The 23,166-nt window shown below is 38.5% G+C and overlaps 1 protein-coding gene across 2 annotated transcripts in view; it reads right to left on the bottom strand.

Moving 5' to 3' along the window:
* The window catches only part of ARAP2 (ArfGAP with RhoGAP domain, ankyrin repeat and PH domain 2), a 270,205-nt gene that overhangs the window by 24,198 nt on the left and 222,841 nt on the right, over positions 1 to 23,166 (bottom strand). For both annotated transcript variants that reach the window (XM_075544450.1, XM_075544452.1), the window contains exons 25-27: positions 21,181 to 21,255; positions 18,538 to 18,655; positions 10,677 to 10,805 (exon numbers count right to left, since the gene is read on the bottom strand). In XM_075544450.1, coding sequence (XP_075400565.1) covers positions 10,677 to 10,805; positions 18,538 to 18,655; positions 21,181 to 21,255 — 322 coding nt within the window. The remainder of the gene's footprint in view (positions 1 to 10,676; positions 10,806 to 18,537; positions 18,656 to 21,180; positions 21,256 to 23,166) is intronic.

Genomic DNA, 23,166 nt, shown 5'->3' with positions numbered 1-23,166 from the left:
CGCATTGTTGATCAGTTGTTAGAATTCGACCACCATTGTTTGGACTTAATGAACAATGGCACTTTTTGGCATTGGCAACGACGAAAACATTTTGGAACTGTCTCTCAGACGACACACATTGTACTGCGTGCCAGTGCTAGTTACACAAGTGATGTCAACAAATCAACTAGTCAGATAATTTAGGTCAGTAATGTATTTATTTATTTCATAAATACATAAGTTTTCTTGAATTTAGCAGACAGTACTCATATTATTTAGACTTTATAGTGGTGGCAAAAGTCTAGTGCTGGCCTTGAAAGTGACACTTATGACTTACGGTAAATTCAGAGAAAAAATAATACAAGTTTGTGTTGTTATTATTTAGAAAGAAACATAGGATTAAAATTAAAATAATTTAAAATATATAGTTACTTTATAACAATCAAATTACTTTAATTTATAAACTAACAGTAAAATATATTCATGCAATTATGTATCTACTTGCTGCGTTTTTAAGCAATATGTATATATTAATTTATAATATAATTTAAAATTATTTTTTTAGATTTTTAATATGAGTAAGAAAAGAGGATGCAAATTCAACGATGATCTAAGAAGTGCATTTCCTTTTATTAAAAAAAAAACAAAAGCGATTACATGGTAAAATGTGAGAAATGTAATGGTGAATTTTCTATTTTGCACGGTGGGAAGAATGATGTTTCAAAGCACTTGGAGACACAGAAACATAAAAGATATTTAAATACTGCTGCAACTTCCTCCAAAATACAGGAATTTTTTTGGAAAACAGCATATGGAGATGAAGAAAAGAAGTTAGCATTAGCAGAAGGACTTATGCCTTTTCATGCTATTAATCACAATCATTCCTTCAGATTTATGGACTGTACATCACAAGTTGTCAAAAGTTAATCAACAAAAAATCTGCCTGTGCTAGAACAAAATCCGAGGCAATTGTGTGTCATGTGCTTTCCCCATATGCATTTTCAGAATTAAACAAAAATCTAGAATAAATTAATTTTATATCCATATATTCTGATGCATCTAAAGATTAGGATATAAAGTTATTTCAAACCATTATTAGATTATTTTGTTTCAGAAACTGGAATAAAAATTAGAATTTTAGATTTCATTTCTGTGCCTGGCGAAAGTTCTGACATAATTTTCAGTTCCACTGATTACAACGATCCACAAGTGACCTCCTCCCTGGGAGATGGACGGCAGAGAAGGGGGGGAGGGGAGACTCCAGATAGGGCAAGATATGACAAAATAACAATGTATAAATAACAATGGGCACATGAGGGAGGGGGGAAAGGGGAGGGAGGGGAAAAAAAAAGAGGACCTGATGCAAAGGGCTTAAGTGGAGAGCAAATGCTTTGAGAATGATTTGGGCAGGGAATGTGCGGATGTGCTTTATACAATTGATGTATGTATATGTATGGATTGTGATAGAGTTGTATGAGCCCCTAATAAAATGTAAAAAAAGAGAAAAAATACTAATTTTCAGTTCCAGTATTAATATTTTGGAAGAAAACAATTTAAAACATAAAATGATTGCATATTGTGCAGACAACACAAATGCATATTTTAGAGGAAAAGCGAGAAGAGGTACAAATAATATTTTTTATACATTAAACAAAAACCTTAATCAAAATATTATTGTTGTTGGTTGGGCAGAGCACATAATACATAAAGCCATTCAAACAGCTGCTGATTTGTTGCTGGTAGATGTGGAAAATATTGTTATTAAAATATTATTATTATATACACACTGTGAGCATTGAAATACTTAAAGAATGTTGTGAAACTGCGGAAGTCGATTATCAGAAAATATTTGGATACAGTAGAATATATTGGTTAACTCTTTTGCCAGCTGTCAAAAGAATTTTGAAAATATACAATCCTTTGAAATCTTACTTTCTATCACAGGATAAATGTCCTAGAATTCTAGAAGATATTTTTGAAAAAGAATCTTCAAAAATTTGGATAGAGTTTGTACACAATCAAGCAGATCTTTTTCAAAATGCTATAAAACTTATTGAAGATGACAAAATTTCGGTTATCTAAGTAGAAAATGAAGTTAATAATTTAAAATTTCAGTGTCAAGAGCGGTTAGAAAATAATTTTCTTCTCTTAACTATCTGTAATAGTATAAGCCAGCTATAAGAACATGGTTCAATAAATCGTGCAGATGTCATGAATCACATTAAAAAGTTCTATAGTAGCTGCATTGATTATTTAGAAGAGTGGGCGGTACATTACAATGATATTGAACCTTTTCATTGGGTTACATTAAAACAAGTACTTAATTGGAATGATGTGCAAAAATCATTTGATCGTATTACTCAAGATTTCCCATATAGTAATATATCTGAAAATTATCTTTTTAATGAGGCATCATTATTAAAAATATATATTGATATGGAAAAGGTTAAATTTCAGGCATCAACAAAAATCACAATAGAGAACAAATGGTTAGAAATATTTCATCATTTTTAAACAAACCATGTTCCATACAATAATGCACTGAACATTGTGGTATACGCACTGTCCTTAACAGGAACTAATGCTGCAACTGAATGCTTTTTTTCTACAGTAAATAAAGTGTGGACATCAGAAAAATCACAATTGTGTGTTGAGATTTTGAAAGCCATTTTATGTGTGAAATACAACTTAACAAATTCTTGTGAAATATTTCATGACCTTTTAAACAATGACAGCAATCTACTAAAAAAATTCCCTCAAATGAGAAATATGCCAAAGAATAAAATAACATTATACATATTTTAATGTAGTATATTTGTACATTGTACTTCTGTTGAAATTTAAAAAATATATTACAATACTATTTTTGCATTCTACAAAAATTTTTGTTGCTCCATATAGACCAGATTTTTCATCAAGAACCCCTCCCCACCCCTCACCCCCCGGCCAGTGGTGTCCCGCTTTACCAATGTTAAAATCTGGTCACCTTAACCAAGAGACAACATCATGAGAATCAGAGAAAACTGAAATCGTCATGGGTTTCACTTTGGTTGTACACACAGTGCTCATGGAAGTGGTAATCCAGAAATCGAGGCCATACTACGTTAAGCAAGTCTGCTGTACAAGACCTCTTTAACGTACTGAAGACCAAGAATGCCACGGAAAGGACAAGAGGAACACCTGACTCAGTCCCTGGTGTGTTCAATGGTGTTAAATGCAACTAGAAGTTGGACAATGAATAAGGAAGTCTGGAGACAGTGTAGGTGTTTGTGAAGAATATTCAGCGTTCCATGGATCGCCAGAAGGGCAAACAAAGGTGTCCTGGATGAAGCACAACTAGAGTGTCTGGAGAAGTCAGGACGGCGACACTCCATCTCAAATACTTTGGACAAGTTATCCAAAGGGATCAATCCTGGGGAGGACAATATGCTTGGTAAAGTAGGAGATCAGGCATTCATGATTGGAAGATATGTCAGTAATCATCGAGTTGAACTTGCTTGAAAACTTTCCATAAACATTCTAAGCTAGTCACTCAATGCTTATTATGTCTGAAGTCTTATATTTAAATAGGCTTCATATATCTAGGATTCCTATTCATAGTAGGTAAATATTAAGATTGGCATTTATTCACATTTTCCAAAATAGATTCTTGTATGCAAGACACCACATAAACAATTTATTTTCTCAGCTCTGTACTATTAGAAAAACTCAGGCCCTTCATGCTCATAATGAGTGGCAAGCACTATTATCGGTTTCCTAGAAAAATACTTCAGTGAAAGGACTCGCTGCAACCTTCACTCTTTTACACATCTCTGGATCAACAGAAGATCTGGAGAAGGATGTGTAACTTCTTTCCGCCAGACTGTCATATGGACTGATACCATTCTGGCAGGACTTTTCTCTTCTTTGTAAATCAGGTGATAGTGAATGGCCTGGCTTTCCAGCTCTGAATTTGTCAGAAGCAGTTGAATTTTGAACTACTTTATTCTAATGCACATGTAATTCCAAGGCATCTGTCATATAGATCCATCTAAATTTAGAACCCATAGGGATTTGCATTGCATCGCGTCTCTTGAAAGTGTTCCTTTCCCACAGAGATCATTAAGACTCCAATCCATGCTGTCACCTACAAGGGGGTACTTGAAAAAGAGATTTCCTGCTCAAAATACCACTTCAGCAACATTTTTTTTTATTTTTCAGCTTACAGAAGCTCAAATCTATAGTTTATTTGCGATAGAAATGCTGAAATTTGACTCGATGTGAAAGATCGTGAAAATGAAAGATAATCTAATAAGATTCGCTCTGACAAAGTCTAAGTGGCAATTTAAGTGAAGTCCTATTCTCCCTGTCTCAATGTTTCAGTCATAAACCACGGAGTAGAAAAGTAATTTGAGGACTATTTTTTTTCTTTTTAAGTTAGTTAACTTCTCATTACAATAATAGCAGTGCCTGAAAATGTTTCTAAGAAATAAAACGTTGCTTTTGAAGACATATAATTGATTTTGAATTAGAAGCAAGAGAAAATTCATTTACACCAATACACTTCTATAATAGTAAAGTACATTTGTTACCTCATGAACTGAAATGAATGAGCAGAAATTAAGTGTGGATGATTCTAAAATATTTTAAACTATTCAAATAAAGGAAAAAAAAATAAAACAAAATACATGAGAACATTAAAGCCCCAAACTAGACTTAACTGGATAAAAATTTTGATTTCCCAGGGCTATGCTGAAAACCCAGGTGGCGCTGTTGGGTGAATGAGGGCAGTTAACCGAAAGGTCAGAAGTCAACAGCAACCAGCAGCTGCTCCAGCTGACAAGGATGAGGCTCTCTGCTCTCTGCTCTCTTGTCTCTCTCTGCGGACAAGGATGAAAGCCCGAGTCTCAGAAACCCTTTAAATGGGGACCCTGAGTTGGCATCCACTCAATCACTGGCAGCGGTTGTTGGTTTTCAGGTGCAAACATAATGTCAAACAAGAACATTATATAAGATTACTGTGTTCCGTAAATCAGGAAAAATGCTACCGGTTAATGAAATGCCATCATGTGTCCGCATTGTGTGTGTGTGTGTGTGTGTGTGTGTGTGTTACCACTGGCCTGTTAGTTTAAGATCCAGCGGTGGTGTGCACAGCGGTCACTGCATGGCACTCACCAGCAGGATGGTGTATTACAGACAGGTCTCCGCAGAGTCACCTCCAGACTGAGAAAGGCTAGGAATCCCAAAGACTGGGCGATCTACTTCCACAAACTACCAAACAAAAATTCTTCGGACAAACTGCTAAAGGAGACCTGGTACTTGGTGAAGCGGAGGGCCAGAGAGAGCGAAGAAGCCGTCGGTGAAATGAACCGGGCACAATTGTTGCAACAGCGGCCTCTAACCCGCCAGCAACTAACTCTGAGGGTCCCTTAGGAAGGGACAGCACATAAAACAGGCGTGCACCCTAACAAGGAAAGCACGTGCATCCACAGCTGCATGCACACCCGTTGGCATTGCTGACCTACAGATCTCTTTGTGTGCACGGGGTAGGGCAGGAGGGAGGCAGCAGATGGACGGGGCAGGAGACAGAGAGGATTATGCGTGCCTCCTAGGTATGAACTACAGGTGGCAGGATGCGAAGGATGTGGTACTACAGGTTCGAACACAACGGCATCCTGTGAGCTCTTTGTTAATGAGAACAAAGCGGCTGCAACCAACTACCCTTGCTTTTAAGCTTTGGAGTTTTCCACCCTGACCACCAGTTGAGAAAAGAAAATCTTTGGAAAGAAGAGAAGTCTCTAACATTGTTCTCCTTCTGCTGTGAAGAGCAAGGAGTGTTCCCGAAATGATTCCAGGTTTTCTTTTAACAAACTGACAGAGGATTCACATTTGCTTTGCTTTCATTCTTTTCCGCTTGGATCCCAATTGTACAGTGCAGCGGAGGTGCTGAATGGAGCAATCGTTCTAGAGTAGGTGGTCACTGTGATTGATTTAGGAGATGTTTGCCAAGACAGAGACAAAGTAGACAGAATACCCAGCCAACCCAAAATCTATCACAAAGTACATCCCAGAAGAAGTATTAATAAGCTTGGCACTGCTTCAGGATACAACTAGAGGAAAAAGAAACTGATGAAAAAAAATGCCCGAATTTCTTTAAAATTGCAATCCTAAGCTTAAGCACACTCAGACCTAACCTTAGTGAAACTATTTTGTTCTCACAATCTGAGCATAAACGAGTCTCATCAAAAACATTTATAAACATTTTATGGTTGAAACTGTACTTTTAAGCATTTACTTTATAGGTTCTACTGTATTTGACCAGAAGCTATATATATAAAATATTCTAATATATGTTTAATGATAGTATTATTCCAAGATCTTATTATTTTTTAAGCAATGAGATTAATTTCTTAAAGGAACCTTCAATATGGAGAATTAGAAACATTTCATGCAAGTAGGAAGAACAAAAATTCTCACCAGAAAGATAAAAAAATGACCTGAAAAGATGACATAATTTTGAAAAGAAACCATGAGAATATATATTTCAAAATGTTGACACAATTTGGTTCATAAACTCCATATTTTCCCCAAAACCAACATGGAAGAAGCACACCAGCCTGTGTGGTATGAGGTGTCGAAGGGATCAAGTATTAGGCATCAAACAACAAAAAAATCAGATAATTGAGAATGAGGGGCAGTGCACAGTGGGGACCCAAAGCCCAACTGTAGGCAACTGGGCATCCCCTTACAGAAGGGTCACGGGGAGGGGACGAGTCAGTCTGGGTAGAGTGTAGCAATGATGAAACATACAACCTTCCTCTAGTTCTTAAATGCTTCTCCCTCCCCCCCCCACTATCATGATCCCAGTTGTACCTTACAAGTCTGGCTAGACCAGAGGATGTACACTGTACAGATAGGAACCAGAAACACGGGATCCAGGACAGATGAACCCCTCAGGACCAGTAGTGAGAGTGGTGATACCAGGAGGGTGGAGGGAAGGTGGGGTAGAAAGGGGGAACCAATTACAAGGGTTTACAAATAACCTCCTCCCTGGTGGACAGGCAACAGAAAAGTGGGTGAAGGGAGATGTCAGAGAGTATAAGGCATGACAAAAATACAACCATTCATAAATTATCAAGTGTTTGTGGGGGCAGGGGGGAAATGAGGAGCTGATACCAAGGGCTCAAGGAAAAAGCAAATGTTTTGAGAATGATGATGGCAACAAGTGTACAAATGTGCTTGACACAATGGATGCATATATGGATTGTGATCAGAGTTGTATGAGCCCCCAATAAAATGTTTTGTAAAAATAATGAAATTTGAGAGCTAGAATAGATTGCATTATTTAAATCAGGGCCTATCAGCTTAAATAAAACTTGGGCAAGATAGTGCTTTGTTTTGAAGAGCTATTCTGTGTATTGCAGCAGCAATGCTGGAGAAGAGAGGTACCACCACCCTGAGTTACGAGAGAAAGTTCTCCGACCCTCACAAATGGTTAGGGTGTGTGAAAAACCTGCCCTGTTAAGAGCCGCTGCTTCATGCCATGAATGTACACTGCACATGTGTCACCAGCGAGCGATTCTTCCACTGGAGTCCTTACGAAGCTTTGAGGGGGACTCAAAGTCCTACTCATGCAGAAGTAACAGAGAAAGTTAAGATAACGGTTTTTGAAAGGATACATTTCCATAGCAAAAAAGCATAAAACTTCCTTAGATGCTGGCAAAAATAAGAGAATCTTGCTGGCTAGTTATACTTCGGGCTGCTAAGTGCAAAGTCAGTGGTTTGAACCCACCAGCCACTCCTTGGGAGAAAGATGGGACTTTCTACTCCTGTAAAGAGTTACAGTCTTGGAAAGTCACAGGGGCAGTTCAATCCTGTCCTTTATAGTCACGATGAGCAGGAATTGACTCGCTAGCAGTGAGTTTGGTGTATTTTTAGCAAGAATAATATGACAGAGTTGTTATAATGTCTGCATTGGTTAAAGATTATTTTCACATATAAAAAAGGAGCCCCATCGTGGTTAAGAGTTTGGCTGCTAACTCAAGGACAGCAGTTCAAAACCGCTATAGGCTCGCTCTTCAGGCTAATGGGGCTTTCTACTCCTGGGAAGGAGGATGGTATCAGAATCTCAGAGGGGCAGCTCTACCCTGTCCTATATGGTTGCTATGAGTAAGCGATGACTCATTGGAAGTTGTTTTTGGTTTGGTTTAAGCATAGAATATGGAGACAAGATGGAGACTTATCAGATCAGTTTTTATATATTGAAAGCTTACAGACCTATGGCTTTAGAGAACCCACATCATATGAACAGGTTACAGCATTTAACAGTTGTATTTGTTAGGTACCAAGCTTAGGGACAGGGGGCTATCCCTCTCATGCCTGCAAAGGCCCCCATAGGGGAGGTTGGAAAGAAATCAGGCAGCCTTTGGACACCTATGGGAAGACCCCAAACTAAGCATGCACAGACTAGGACCCCATAGCACAGGTGAAACCTAGAACCTAGACTCCACTTTAGGTGACGGGTCTAATTCAGCCAATGAGGTCAACCAATACCTTCAACCACTCCTCCCCAACCAGAGGATTGAATATCCTGGCCTGGGAAGGCCTCGTCCACTCTTACCCTGCTCCTGGTCAGTGGCAGGTGGAGGATGAGGGTATCCATTTCCTGTGTGAGCACATGTACTCCGGGCCCACACAGCCTTGTGGCCCACACATTTCCAGTGTCCGGGCCCACATGCACCTGGCCTCCAGGGTTCATGGGATTCCGACCTCCTGGGAGCCCTTGCCCCCCAGTTATGCACTTGTTGGTACTCTTTACCACATGGTTGCTTGTACTCTGTTGTGAACTCCAGTGTGGCTTCCGCACAGCTTGGCACCAGTGGTTCTCAATCTTCCTAATGCTGTGACCCTTCAATATAATTCCTCATGTTGTGGTGACACCCCCAACCATAAAATGATTTTCATTGCTACTTCATAACTATAATTTTGCTACTATTATAAATAGGCAACCCCTTTGAAGGGGTCATGACCCGCAGGTTGAGAACCGCTGCTTGGCACTTTCCAGAAACAGCGTACACCCTTTTTAGATTGTAGAACCTGAAACTCTTCTGTCCTTCATAAACAATTACTGGGATTACAAAACGTGCTTCAGTGTGAATTCTTTCAGTGTACGAAGCAAAGAACTGAGGTATAACCCACTCCAGGAACCTGAAATATTATCTTTCCCCTAAGTTCTTATTTCTCATAATTAAATATATGACCAACCTCTTTTCCAGACCAACACTTAGTAACTGTATGATCTTCAATTAATTAATTTGTAAAACTCAAAAGTATAACACAAACTTTTTTTTTAAGTTTAAATGATGTTGGTATATGTAGGGTTCAGCCAATGATACATCATTAGAAAATAAAAATACGAATTATTAATATTAATTATAAAAGCTGGGGCAGTCACCTGATCTGGTGTCAGTTTAAGGATTAAGAGTGTAGAGGTGGAGTCTAGGCTGTCAATCACCAGATAGCCAATGAGACTTCTGTGTGGGCATGGCCTTCTCCTGAAAATTCTGGGAAATCTGGTACTTCCTCCTTGGAGGCAGAAGACACCTCTCGCTCTCTCTGCTACTTCCTGGGAGACATTGCAGAAGACAAGCCACGTGGACACAACCAGACCTCTGAAGCCACAGAAGCCACAGAGAGACCCCTGCCAGCACTGAGATGTTTCCAATGACACTGGATCCAAAGACTTTTTTACCCACTGGTTTGTGGTTGTCTGCATTCGACATCATTGCATATGTTTCATGACTCGGAAGAAGATTTTATAGATTGATATTGGACATATGGACTAATATTAGACTTATGGATTTGATCTGGTCCAGGCTGGGATGTTTTCTCAATGTTCAATTGCTCTTATATAATTGCTATTATAAAAATTCATGTGTCCATGAATTTGTTTTTCTAGTCTACCGAGACTCCCACAAAAGCTATGATAAATTTCATCTTACCAAACTTGAAACCTAAACTTGGGGTGCTGGTTTATACAGAGTGCTGGCAAGACCAAATTTCTTTTTCTAGAATGTCAATTAATGACCACACGAGGGAAACATCAAAGAATCTGGAAGTGAAAGTTTTCCGATGTCTCATTCCAGTTCAGAGACTGTCTTACACGGTCCGCTGTGCTGGCTAATTTCTAACTGAACTTTGCGTGTGCGTTTGTCTCCCAGCAGGATGGCAAGACACCTCACTTGGAGAGTTTCCTGATTGCTTTCCCAGCCTCACCACAGAAGAGGTGAGCATCTCAGCAGACTCTGGATGTGATAGCGTGAGTTCCCGAAGGCCTCAAGAACGCTGAACAATGAACAGAATTCATGAAGAAGACTAATCACCCATCTAAGAATGAGGAAAACACACATGCTTTGCAAATGATCATAACGAAGACTAAAACCATCCTGTTCAACAGGGAACCATCACACCTGCCCACTGTTCCCTTCATACTACAAACTGGGAGAATTCTGTCACTTGATCATCTTGTCTACGTATTATTCTTTTATCCTAATAACAATAAGGACATCCACCTTTCTGATTTCTTAGATTTGGATTTCGATTACTTGGATTTTTTTTGTTTGTATTTTCAGTGATCATTTGTGCAATGATGATCATCTGTTAACAACCTCTATCTTTCACTATGATCGCAATGAGAAACAGCGGCACCTACCACTTACCTCGGTAGTGTTTGATGGTGTCAATATTCAAGAATTTCTTGACAACGAGATAAGCAGAGCCAGGTTCAGCTAGCGAACTCCACCGAAGCACCTGCTCTAACACATTTTCTGTGTAGTGAAGAGGGCGCTCTGCAAAATGAGACAAAATGAAACCTTACCCAATGCCAAGTGAAAAGATATCAATCTTTGGTTTTTAATTTACACTTAAAAACATCCTTTAGAAAATATCTGCATGCAAGAGTATGTACACATAACAATATGGCTGTGTAGTTTAGGGGCTGGGCTGCTAACATAAAGGTCTGCATTTCAATCCCACCAGCCGCTCACGGGGAAATGATGCTGTTTGCTCTCAGCATGATTTAGTCTTGGAAATCCTATCTAGGTGGCCTCTTACTTGGACTTGACTCAATGCTAGTGGGTTTGGATTTCTGCATTGCCCAGAAATAGCTTTAGCACTACATATTAGAGGCTCTAAGATCAATACAAATTTTAACCATAGAGTGAAATTTACTATACTTGGAAATGAAGCTGCAATTACACTACTCAATTATTTAATGAAACAAAACAAAACAAAAAAACCAAGTGTTTTCTTGGAGATAAACTCTTGGAAGTAATTCTATACTACATTCATTAAAAAAAATCTCTAGTTTCCTTATGGAATGCTGTTTATTTGTACACATTATTCAATAGTTTGAGAAGTACGAGCAAAGTTAATCTTCCGTAGCACTAAGTTAAATAATAAATCAACTCTATTTGCTTAGCAAAACAAAATTAACCTACTTCCTAACCCACAATAGGGAATAACTTAAAGCTTATATTTTCGCAGTTAATATGAAATAATAAAATATAACATCCAAATAGACTTATTAAATAGTTATAAAATAGTACCGAGTCACCATGTTTAGCTATTAATAAAAATACCCATCATAAACATTACATGGAACCATTATATATTAACTGTTGAAATCATACACTGACAAGCAGATTTAACAACAGTAAATTTTTTCCTTTAGTCTACAATGATAAACATTCTTTCATGTATACTTTCAGGTTTACTTATTTGTAAATGCATCACAAGTTCTCAGCACCGAATTAAAACAAACAAACAAGCAAAAACAAAACCATAGTTTTACAACTACAATCAGTTTCATATGAATTTTTTGGACGATCAAAATATGCCTTTGAGTTAAATTTAACAGCAAAAACATATGCTGGGTATGAGAAATTCAAACCTGTTCACAGAACACTGCAAATAGCTTAAGTGAAATTACAATGGAACAGAAGCTCCCTCATGAACTGGCTGGCAGGGCTTTCCTTAGAAGGCTTGTCCCTTCAGCTCTCTCCTACAGCCTCTTCTAGATGCTCATGGCAGGCGGGTTTTCATTGCTGGTTATAGTAGTCATGGTCATGGGAGACACAAAAATTATCCTCCCTGTGCCATCGTACCCTTGTTTGGAGGGGCATCAGAAATTCACGGAAAGATTACATTATCTTTTAATCCCATTTTTCCCACAAACATTTTGAATCGCACCCTCATGTGAACCATGACATTTTAATTCTTAATAAAATTACAACTGAAAATGAACAAGTATGTCACCTCCTTGCTAATACTGCTCTGCCTGCTATTCCGCATCAGTACTCTACAGCAAAGAGAGCAAAGGTTTTACTTCGCTGTAAATTACCAGAACATTGCTCCCTAGCCATTTAACTGGATCCCTGTGGTAGTTACACAATCTATTGTCAATTTGAGACTTAGTAAGTGTGGAGGGGTGGAGTTTAGCCTGTCAATCAGGTCTCAGCTTGATGGCCTAATGTGGAGGCACTAAGGAGATAGCTAGTTCATTGGAAACAGGACACAGGCTCGCTTCCTGGGAGACATTCCAGCTGAGACGACACATGGAGATATGCTAGTGCCCTGAGCTGGAGGAGCCACCTAGAGACCCTGCCAGCGCTGAGATGCTTCTACCGCCACTGGATTCATAAGACTTTTCACCAACTGGCCTGTGATCCCTGCATTCGGCGTCATTGCAGGTGTTCCATGAGTTTGAAGAGAACTTTTTGGATTGGTATTGGACATAGGGGCTAATATCGGACTTAAGGACTTGATCTGGACTGGGCATGGACATTTTCTCAATATTCAATTGCTCTTGTGCACAACGCTCTTTTTTATAAACATGAGTCTCCTTGAATTTGTTTCTCTAGTCTCTCCAGACTAACATAATCCCAAATCTACATTCTGTGCTTACTGAACCAAACCACTCATTATAATGCCACTAGGGGATGGAGGAGTGTAATAGGTTAGACATCCTATCTTGATTTTAATCTCTCTTTCTGTCTTGCTTACCGTATATACTCATGTTTAAGGCAAGTTTTTCAGCACATTTTTAATGTAGTTGTGTGGTAAAATTAGGTGCCTGGAGTGATATTTGGGTTGGCTTATATTCGAGTATGTAGGTAATATTATTTAACAATAAAACTGCATTGGAACTCATTAGTATTCGACCACAATCCCGAGCACACAACGAAACTTCTCAATTCACATTCACTGCCATCCAGTTGTTTCCTGCTCATGGCAACTTTATACGATCAAGGAGAACTCCCCATGGGGGTTTCTCAGGATATCTTCTTGGGAGTGGAATGTCTTACCTTGCTTAATAAATACACGTCTAATAAGAAAGTTTATGAATTTTTTTGGTAGTCCAAAAATTGACAGGTTATTCAAAAAAGATTAGCAGCAGAATGTGTGTACATAAAAATACGACAGAATCTCCTGTGAGATGTCAATCTAGATTTTCTTCTCTTTTTTCCTAAAAAATTAGGCATTACTCATAATTTCTTATAGCTTTTCAAGTTATAATTCAATTATTTATTAAACCAGAAGTGGGCTTCTATTAATGGAGATTGGGATCAAAATGAAGTATATTTACACATAAAGATAATTACAAAATGAGCAAAGCCTCTGAGTCTGGTATTATATCATTTTACCCATTATTTGAGATGACTCATAGATAGCTGTCTCCATTAACAATTGAAAGGGACTCTGTTGAAGTAGTGGGTCACTCATTGGATTGTTAACTACAAGGTCTGCAGTTCAAACACACCAGCAACTCTGCAGAAGAAGAGAGCTGAGACCTTCATCTCCCATAAACATTCACAGCCTGGAAAACTCACGGGGACATGAGTCAGGAATTGCCTCAATGGCTGCGACTAGCAATCACTATTGACTACCAATTAGGTGCCAAGCAATCCATGGACTGGATGTTTGATATCAGTTAGCATTTTTAATCCTAACAGGGCCCACCTTAAGTAGAAATTGCTATTTTTTTCTTATTTGACATGAACAAAGGAAAACTGATCATTGAGATGAAATTATTGTCGATGCGCTACTGGCCTAGTGGGCTTCAAGTTCAGATCAGGAGGATTTGGTTACTTGCCAAAAGTAACATTGCTGTGTGGAGTGAAATTGGTTTTCTGACTAAAAATCTCCAAATCTTAACTACCATAAGTCAATTTCATAGAGACTTACTCTATTAGTTAGTTAGTTAGCTTTGTTTTTGGCAGGCATGTGAACCTACTGTGTGAGACAATTTACTCAGTTTACTGCTATCTGAGACAGTTTATGTAATTTGGGGGAGGTAAAAAAGTACCAAACAATCAAGGCATTTTTTGATGACAGAAAATGGGAACTTGAGGAAAAAATGAAAAACAGTATCAGTTCTTCTTTTTCCTTTATCTTCCCTTTCCAAAGGGGGTGGTGGTGGTGGTGGTGGTAAGGAAATAAGGAAAGGTGGTTTTATCATCTTACAAGGGGATTCTGCTGCTGCAGTTGCCTTTAAGAAGAAAATGTTATTTTTAGCTGAAATGAAATAACTGGATTGAAATAAAACCTTACTGGCTTCCATTACAAAGTTAAATCAGTAATGAGACTTATGAACATTAGAGCTTTCACATGAAATAAGGTCCATAAGACAAGTAAGTACAGAGACCTGATGCCAAGGGTAAGCTATGGACTGCTAAATGCAAAGTTGGTGGTTCAAATCCACCAACCATTTCTCCAGAGTAAGAGGCGGTTCTGGGCTGCCTCAAAGATTGACAGCCCCTAAAACCTTTTGCAGGGTCATTATGAGTCAGAATAAACTCAAAGGCAGTGGGTTTGGAGTTTGATTACAAGTAGTTTCTACAATGGTAGCTCTAACTTGTTCTAGTTTATTGAAAAAATATCACAGCAAAAACAGATTTATTAGCAGACATATAATTAATTTTGTTTGCAAGGAATTTTGTCAAATATACTTTTTCACATCAATATCATAGTGTAAAATATTTCCCAGGGGAATAAAACCCTTAAGATTCAAGTTCCTAGATAAAGCATGAGGCTGAAAATGTGGATAAAAGATAGGGAATATTTATTGAACTGCCAAATGCTATAAATATTAAATAACACCAAAACCACCATAAGAAAAGGATAAAGAGCAAGTAAATGATTGAGTCTTCATTGTACTATAATTCTTACAAACACATGCTTATTCATAGTTACATTCACCATCATCTGTCAGGATAGATTATATAATACTTAAGTCATCTGGCAATGAGGGCCCTTCTAGAAATAAATATGATTCATATGCATGCCATCGATGGCTTGAATGTCGCCACGTAGTCACTGTCATGATTCGAACAGAACAGGCGGCTGTTCTACATGAAAGTTCCCAATTGCTCAAACAGATAGACGTGTCCTCCCTCTTTCAACAGAGTGCTGGTTCCCACCCGAAACAACGGCTGTCACCCTTACATTTATGGTAGGAGTGATATCGGATTTCTAGGGAGAATTTTGAAAGTCCCAGTTACTGAAATATAAAGCCCAACTTCGTGGCACCAATCAGTGGTGTGTGAGTCTGTCTCTGCCCATGTGAAAGAGAAGTGCTGGGCAGAGTGCTGACTGAACATACACAGAGTCCATCGCAAGGGGCTAGCAGAAGGGTTTGCTATGTTGTTAGTTGTCTAGGCAGTAACTGCCGCGTTAACCTAAATCTCTCCGTGAAGAATCCCACTGATACCAGGCCCCTCAAGCAGTTAACGCTGCCTGTCCTCTCTCTCAAGACGTGAAGAAAAGAAAGGGTGTGGGCGATACATGGATGAGGAAGAGTTTTAAGGACAGATTTAAGATGGAGCATCAAAATAATGGCATACTTGAGAAGAGTCACTCTCTGTGAAGTGACAGGATCTTAGGGGCGTTTCAGGTTGCCCCGGGCATTGGTGGCAGTGAGTGCTTGCCTTCCTTGGAAAACGGCAAGAAAGAACTGCTGTCAACCCAGCATCAATTTCAGAAAATGCCATTGGACCAACCCTCAGAGGAAAACCCATTTATAAATTAGGTGATCCTGGAATCTCTTCAGCTTTACCTTCTCAAAATGTTTCAAGGTTTGGTTGTGCACTTATTATTCCCATGAATGTGTTGACTATATACACAAACAAACAAAACATCAGTGCACTGTTTTCATCAGAAGTTCTCTAAGAGGCATTCACTGTTGAAGAAAAGCCTCTCACCACTGATGGCAATGGTACTAATGCCTAGTGAGTTGTAAATAGGACACACACATATCATGTGACAGCTCCAGAGGAGTATCCACGATGACTACGTTCACACGTGCGGGAAGCTACTGTCATTATCTTTGAATATTTAGGCTGCAGGGCATATTTTCCTTATTATCTTATCAGGGTATTGTGAGGATGAGGATGAGGCTGTGTCACACATTATTAAGACAGACCAGTCCCTGGGGAAAGACATCATTTTGGGTAAAGGAATGGGGCATCGGAAACGAAGAAGGCCTACAAGAAGGATCGACACCGGGGCTGCCAAGACGGGCTCAGATAGTAAAGCAATTTGTGAGCATGGCCCAGGCCCAGAGAGTGTTTCATTGTGTGGTATGTAGAGTGGCTGTGGTCTGGAACCGACTTCATGGCCCTTAACAATAACATTAAATTAAAACATGAATATCACAGACTGTTTCAGAAAAATAAAAAGAATGTTATAAGATATTTATTTCATTACAGAGCTCATCGGTTGTTTTCAAAGTGGGTACCCCCTGAATTTTCCAAGATGAACTTTATGATTGTTATCTTCAAACATCATATATGCCCTCTCTGGGTAGGTAGAATTCCCTCCAGTGGAGCTGCTGGTGGATTTGAACTGCTGACATCTCAGTTAGTAGCCCAATGCACAACCCACTCTGCAACCAATGTTTGTTGAGCCAAAGTCAGCAAAGGTCACAATTCATTTGGGGACAGTGATGGCTCTTTTCTATGAAGGATACTAAGCCTTATCCTAGTTAATAGCCCTGAAGTACAACTGTCACTTTCTGTAAGTGGAGGCTTGTATGTCACTATGAAACTAATCACGCTTCAGTGAAACATTGACACTAAAACAGACTATGAAGTAAGGTGTGACAATTCACTATAAACCAGTCAAGAACACCTTATGGATCACGAGTTTGTTCCTGTCATATTTGGGGTCTCCATGGGCTTGGGGCTAACTCAACAGCAAGAAACAAGAATAATAAAAGAGTATTTTCCACCTGTTAGTTGCGAAATGAGAATTGCAAGGTCACAGTCAAGAGCGTGTGAAGTGAAAAAAGCAAAGAAACGAGATGAGACCAGGGCAAAGTCAAAATTTAGGGGCAGAAGTAAAAGCACTGTAAATGTGGCCCCAAAAATGTAGCATGATGTTAGGAGAAGCACCAAGGCCACCCTGAAAACACAGCAATGACTGTCAAAGAGAAAGAGAAAGATCATTAACAAAAATCACCACTAAAGGAACAGCAATCCCATTGGATGAGGCAGATAGAGGTCATGGGAGTCATCTGCCAGCACAGTTGCATGAACGGACAGGCTCCACGGGAAACTGTGCAAACAGACACAAAAGCTCCACAGTCTCTCAACATTGGCAGTGTAAATGGAGAAACACCATTCTAATGCAAACCAAACATTAAGAGAACTGTGTACAATAAACAGAAACAAAGGAATGGAAGCATGGATAGTGAACAATTAATGTACTTGATAAGTCCATTTAATTATAACACTGATTGCATAACTCTTAATACTACACCATAGAGCATTTCAATATTGAATTTTAATTTCTATCATCAGCTGGCAGTATTTGATATTTGGCAATTTGACAGCTATCCCTGAAAGGATCCCGAGACCGTAAGTAGGTCTCAGGGAGACAGGTGGTCATAGCACAAACGGTCTGCATTGTATTATTGTTACTATTATTGTCTTTTCCTTGAGGTGTTTCCAACAAAGGGTGTTTTAAAAGGTGAAGCTCATTGGGAACTTGACTATTAGGGTAGGCAAGGTCATTTACAAGTTTTCTTTAGCCTTTGGTGTTCTTGCGATGAAGGATGACAAAATGTCTGATCCCTTGGAGATAGATGATAACGTTTTTGTGCTTTTTAAAAAAAAAAGATTGTGAGTCTTAAACAAAACTGTTTCATAAAATAATAACTATTTCAAGTTGAATTTCCTATCTTTGGTCTTATGAAGTAAATGGAGTTTGAGAATAAGGCACATTGTGGTGGTGATGGTGAGGATACTGTTACAAATATAATTGCTCATTCTTAAAACCGAAGTTCGTGAGGCAGCAACTTAGACATCTAATGCTTTGCACCCTATTTTTAATAAAGTCTATAATCTAATCATTCCAATGGGCAAAATCATAGGAAGGCAACCACAGGAGGTTATTCACACAACTTCCAGACAAATACTGAAGGGGTGGGGAATATATAACGAGATGCTAATCTTTAGTAAAACACGTTAGTAATGAACTCCAAAAAAATAGAATAAGAACCCTAGCATGAAATTCACTTACCGAGCTCCTCATTTTCAGTGACTTCAAATGTGGCCCAGACATCACCTTTTATAGGTATGATATTCTTTATTGCTAATATATCATTAGTCAATTCTTCTGCTTCCATTACAGGTGATATCTACAAGAAAAGCAAAAGACCCTTAGAAAATATGTCAGAAAACCAAGAAGGCTTCTCCACACTCTACATTGTTGTTAGGTGCCCTCACATGGATTCTGAATCCTAGTGACCCCAGTGCTAGCAGAAGACACGGACGCCAGGTCGATGCCGTCCTCACAGTGGGGACTACGCTTGACGCCTTGGCTACAGCCACGGTGCCAATCCATACATTATATCTGGTTACCTCAAGTTTCTCTCTAGCATGCTTAAATAGCTCCTCTGTGAACAAAGGGACAATAGCATCTTACATCTTCTCTACGAAATGTAGTACATTTTAATGTAAGTGCAAGGAGATATTACAATACTGATGTTATCAGGAAGAATGCTTTTCTCTCACTGAGTGAGCAATCACAATACTCAGGAGGGAAGATGGCTCCTAGTCAGTTAAAGAAAGGGAGTCCAATAATCCTCTAGCAGCGAAACTACACTGAGTTCTATATAAAGCACCCAGAATGGCTTGGTACTCTGTCTGGGCTCTAAATTATGCAGTTAATCACAGTCCCACCATGCCCAAAGGCCCCAGGGTGGCAGTGGTCTGAGATGTGCGTGTCATGCCAGTGGCAGATGGTAACGCACAAAATCTGGGGCCAGGACTTCGGGCCATAGGACAGAATTGGCATTGCCAGTCTGGGGGACAGTTTGTCAAGAGCTTCCAAATCTCAGGCCAGTGTATAAGCATTTCACCTTTTTTGGGGACTTTTGGAATTTTTTCTCCCCATGTTTGACAATTTTAAGTGCATGCTAGTCCAAAGGAAACTGCCTCACTTCTATTAGGATTCAATTATAAAGTTAAAAAGTTAGAAATTGTTTTAAGGTTGAGAATATTGAACTTTGTTTATATATCAGTAAAAGTATGCTCCTATGGAAAAATTTTAAAACATTAGAATATGGCCTTTTCCATTTCTTCTATGCATTACTTCTGATAAGGGAATTACACACATACAACTCACAAACAGGTCACTCATACAGCCTATCATTTGGGTCCTCATGGAATTTGGTGTTTATTTAGATATGTTAATTATACCATCATACAGTCTAATATAGTCTACTCAGAAAAGCCCAAATGAAATATTAACTTAAAACAGACCAGAAAATAATACATAAATCTGGGGAAAGGAAATAACATGAAGCAGGAACAAATGTTATATGGTTCCTTTCAATGATGCCATTTGTTCCTCTGTATACACTTCAGATTTGTAAGTATAGCCCTTTGTAAGAATCATATATTATTAAGAATCTAAACATATAAAATAGGTAGAGCGTTTCCCTGGTTATGCAGGAATAAAGGTCAGGGAATCTATACGTTGTCCTCGGGGAGATTCCAGCCTCTCCTTGGAAGCGTGAGCTCTGCAGAGCATGGGCTGAAAACCATTTTTCTAATGATAACACAGATCCATGCAATGAACTTCAAGCTTGAGTTTACAAGACCCACGCTTGAGTGCTCATCCCCATCTCTGCCACCTGTTTCCATGCTTACAAATTTGGGACATCATCTACTCACAGTATAATGGGACAATTCGACTCCGGCCTCCTGGATTTCCAGGAGTCAGATCATCTCCCTGGCAACTCCTTTGACTTTAGGGGGGTAAAGGGGAGAGAGACCACTGCGTCTTAAAGTCAAATCCGATGACTGCTGTTGTCTAAGCTCTATATTCTAAGTAAGCTAGGCCATGCCACGCAGTCATAGAGCCAGCTCATTAAATATATATGTACTGCAATTACAGTATATTTAACATAGCTAAAGTTCAAAGGCACCAAATGTTGACTTTAAAAAGAACAAGGAGCTAGGGCTGACTCGCTATTGTTATATGGTAGGTAATCTACTTCTCATACAAAAATAGTAGTCTAACTTTGTAAGACCCTGAAATATCACTGTTGCCATGCCTACCACAGACTTCTTAATAAATATAGTGATACAAGTAGGATCTATTTTAAATTCAGAACAAAAGACCAATATGCTCAACGCAGAAGTGTTATCCACTATTCAAGTTAATTGAGGGAATGACAGCTACAATTTAGGGCACTGGACTCGTTTATTAACACTATCAGTTGTAATTAATAACTATTTATTGATCCTTTTTGATGCGTGGAGAAATTCGCTAAGTGTTTTTACCTGTTTTACCTTACTGGGTCCTCTCATCAATGCTATGGTCTAAGTACTATACTTTTTCTTCATTTCGCAGATGAAAAGCATGAAGCCAGGCAGCTACATGCTACTGAACAGCTGCGAAGAGTGGAACTAGTAGCTGAGCCTCATTTTAGGTGCTATCGAAGGAAAACTCTAACCATCAGCTCGAGTAGATAAGATATTCTCTTTCCAACTGAGCAAGTCGTAGAATTCCACAGGTCCCTACCCTGAAAAACCCATCTTGTCATAGTCATGATAGGAACTGGAACATGTTTGAACATGTGGAATTTCAAATGTATGAATTAATTTTAAAAGTTGTGATTCAACAGTACTTTGTACACACAGTTTCCAGACTCACCCGGATGATAATACTGCAGTCAGGTTGTTTCCTTTCAACATACACTTCGATTAACAAATCCCCAGCCTGAGACACCTACGAAAAAGATCAATGAGAAGGCAGCATATGTAAATATGTTGTAAGATACACATACGACATTTAAAAAGGCTACAAAATCCTAGTTCTATTTCTAAGTATTTTGTAATAATGATAAAATGAGTTCAATTTCCACAATTAACCAGCATGATGATCCCCACTTTTCTGATGGAGTGGATTAAGGACAAAGAATCTACAAACTGATACAATCAGTAATACCCACAAGAGGAGGTTTTAGCTTTACTCAGCTCTTAGTGCCCCAGAATGCCCTCACAGTCTTACCATAATAACGAACCAAGTTACAATTGAAACACGCTGACCACAACAACAGAAGTGCTGGGAGGAATCGGACCAATGTTAACCGGATAAACAAAACAGGAGAGAAACGGAGCCAACGGAACTCTGCTTTCCACTCTAGTGCAGGCATCAGACCAGGTAGTAAAAAGGAAATTACGCTCTCCTAAGATTTTTAACACATCATATGTCTAAAAATTGGTAATCTTTGGTTAAATTAATTCAGACCTGTATTTACATTTTAAGTATAGAAAGTAAATTTTAGCAAGTGATGAATTAAGGCAGAAAAAAAGGATGTACTTTCTACTCTAATAATCTTTGACAAAGCATTACGCACTAAGGGTCTTTATTGTAAAAGATATACTGAATTAAGAAGATATAAGTTAAAGGTAGACTCATATAAAATCTTATTTAGATAGGGTAATGAGGAGAAGGTTAATAAAGAATCATTTAGATGTATGAGAACTCTTTTGAGTTCTTTTTCCATAAACACTTAAAGGTGTATATCCATTTATAAATAATCTCCAGCACAGTCTTGTTGGTTTGGGTTTTCAGTTTTCTTTTTTTTTTTTAATGGTCCTAATGGAGAAACTATGATTGTAAAGTTTAATTTGGCTCTGAATAAAATGCCATGAGTAAATCTGTGAGGGGAAACATTTAAGGACGTAATTTGAAGAAGCCTCCTGAATTATTCTGGTACTGGAGGCTTAGAAAAGCTCACTTCCAGTTTTCCCTTATTTTAGATGCTTCACAGAAAGTTCTAGGGAAGAAAAGATAAAGTCGGATGTTTCTTTTTAAAGCTTTTCACTGTGTTTATATAAACATTTCTCAAGGAAAGATATATTTTCAAAATTAGAAGGAAAAACTCACAGGCTGAAGCCAAAGAGAGAATAGCTAAGAAATTCAAAGGTAAGACAGAGACTCAGAAAATACTCTAGAGGAAAGTGTTGAATGGATCATGGAAAAACTCAAGCAAAAGAACAGATTTCTCAATACTCTTTACTTTTCTCTCCCAACTACTATGTCTTACAGATAATTTCTTGTTATTTTTACGTAAATATATTGAATTAGAAGTCTTTCAAGACTCAATTCTTCCTAATAGGTCTATCAAATGTAACAATACAGAAGGACATTGACATATATCTAAAAGCAATATATATAATTTCCCCCCAAATTACCTGGTAGGCACATAGATTCTTTTATTTCCCCAAAGTGAGACATTTTGAAGTTAAGACAACTGATCTGGAAGCTACATTAATTAATCTGGGTCCACATGAGAGGTAACTTCCTTTGGCAATTAATTTCACAGAATACATACTCAGGAATCAAGGAATTAAAAAATGATAGCTTCCTCTATCTAGCCTTCTTCAGATAGACTAATAGCTGATGTCTCTTCTGATTAATAATGGACATTACAGGGCTGAGGAAAATTTAGAGCATAAGCAAAAAGGTAGAATATTCCTCAATTTCTGAGATGTTATTTGATAACATTTGAACCACATCTTTCATTTATACTGGCAGGAAAAACCTACAACAATGCCCAGTTAGAAGATGATTAATGATCAACCGGAAGAAGTTCCAGTGACTATTGCTCAACAAGGAAAGGTCGCCTAGAGC

Source organism: Tenrec ecaudatus, chromosome 3 (assembly GCF_050624435.1).
Source record: "Tenrec ecaudatus isolate mTenEca1 chromosome 3, mTenEca1.hap1, whole genome shotgun sequence".
NCBI lineage: Eukaryota > Metazoa > Chordata > Mammalia > Afrosoricida > Tenrecidae > Tenrec > Tenrec ecaudatus.
Note: the sequence above shows the minus strand (reverse complement) of the source record. Positions and strands in the feature narration are given on the sequence as shown.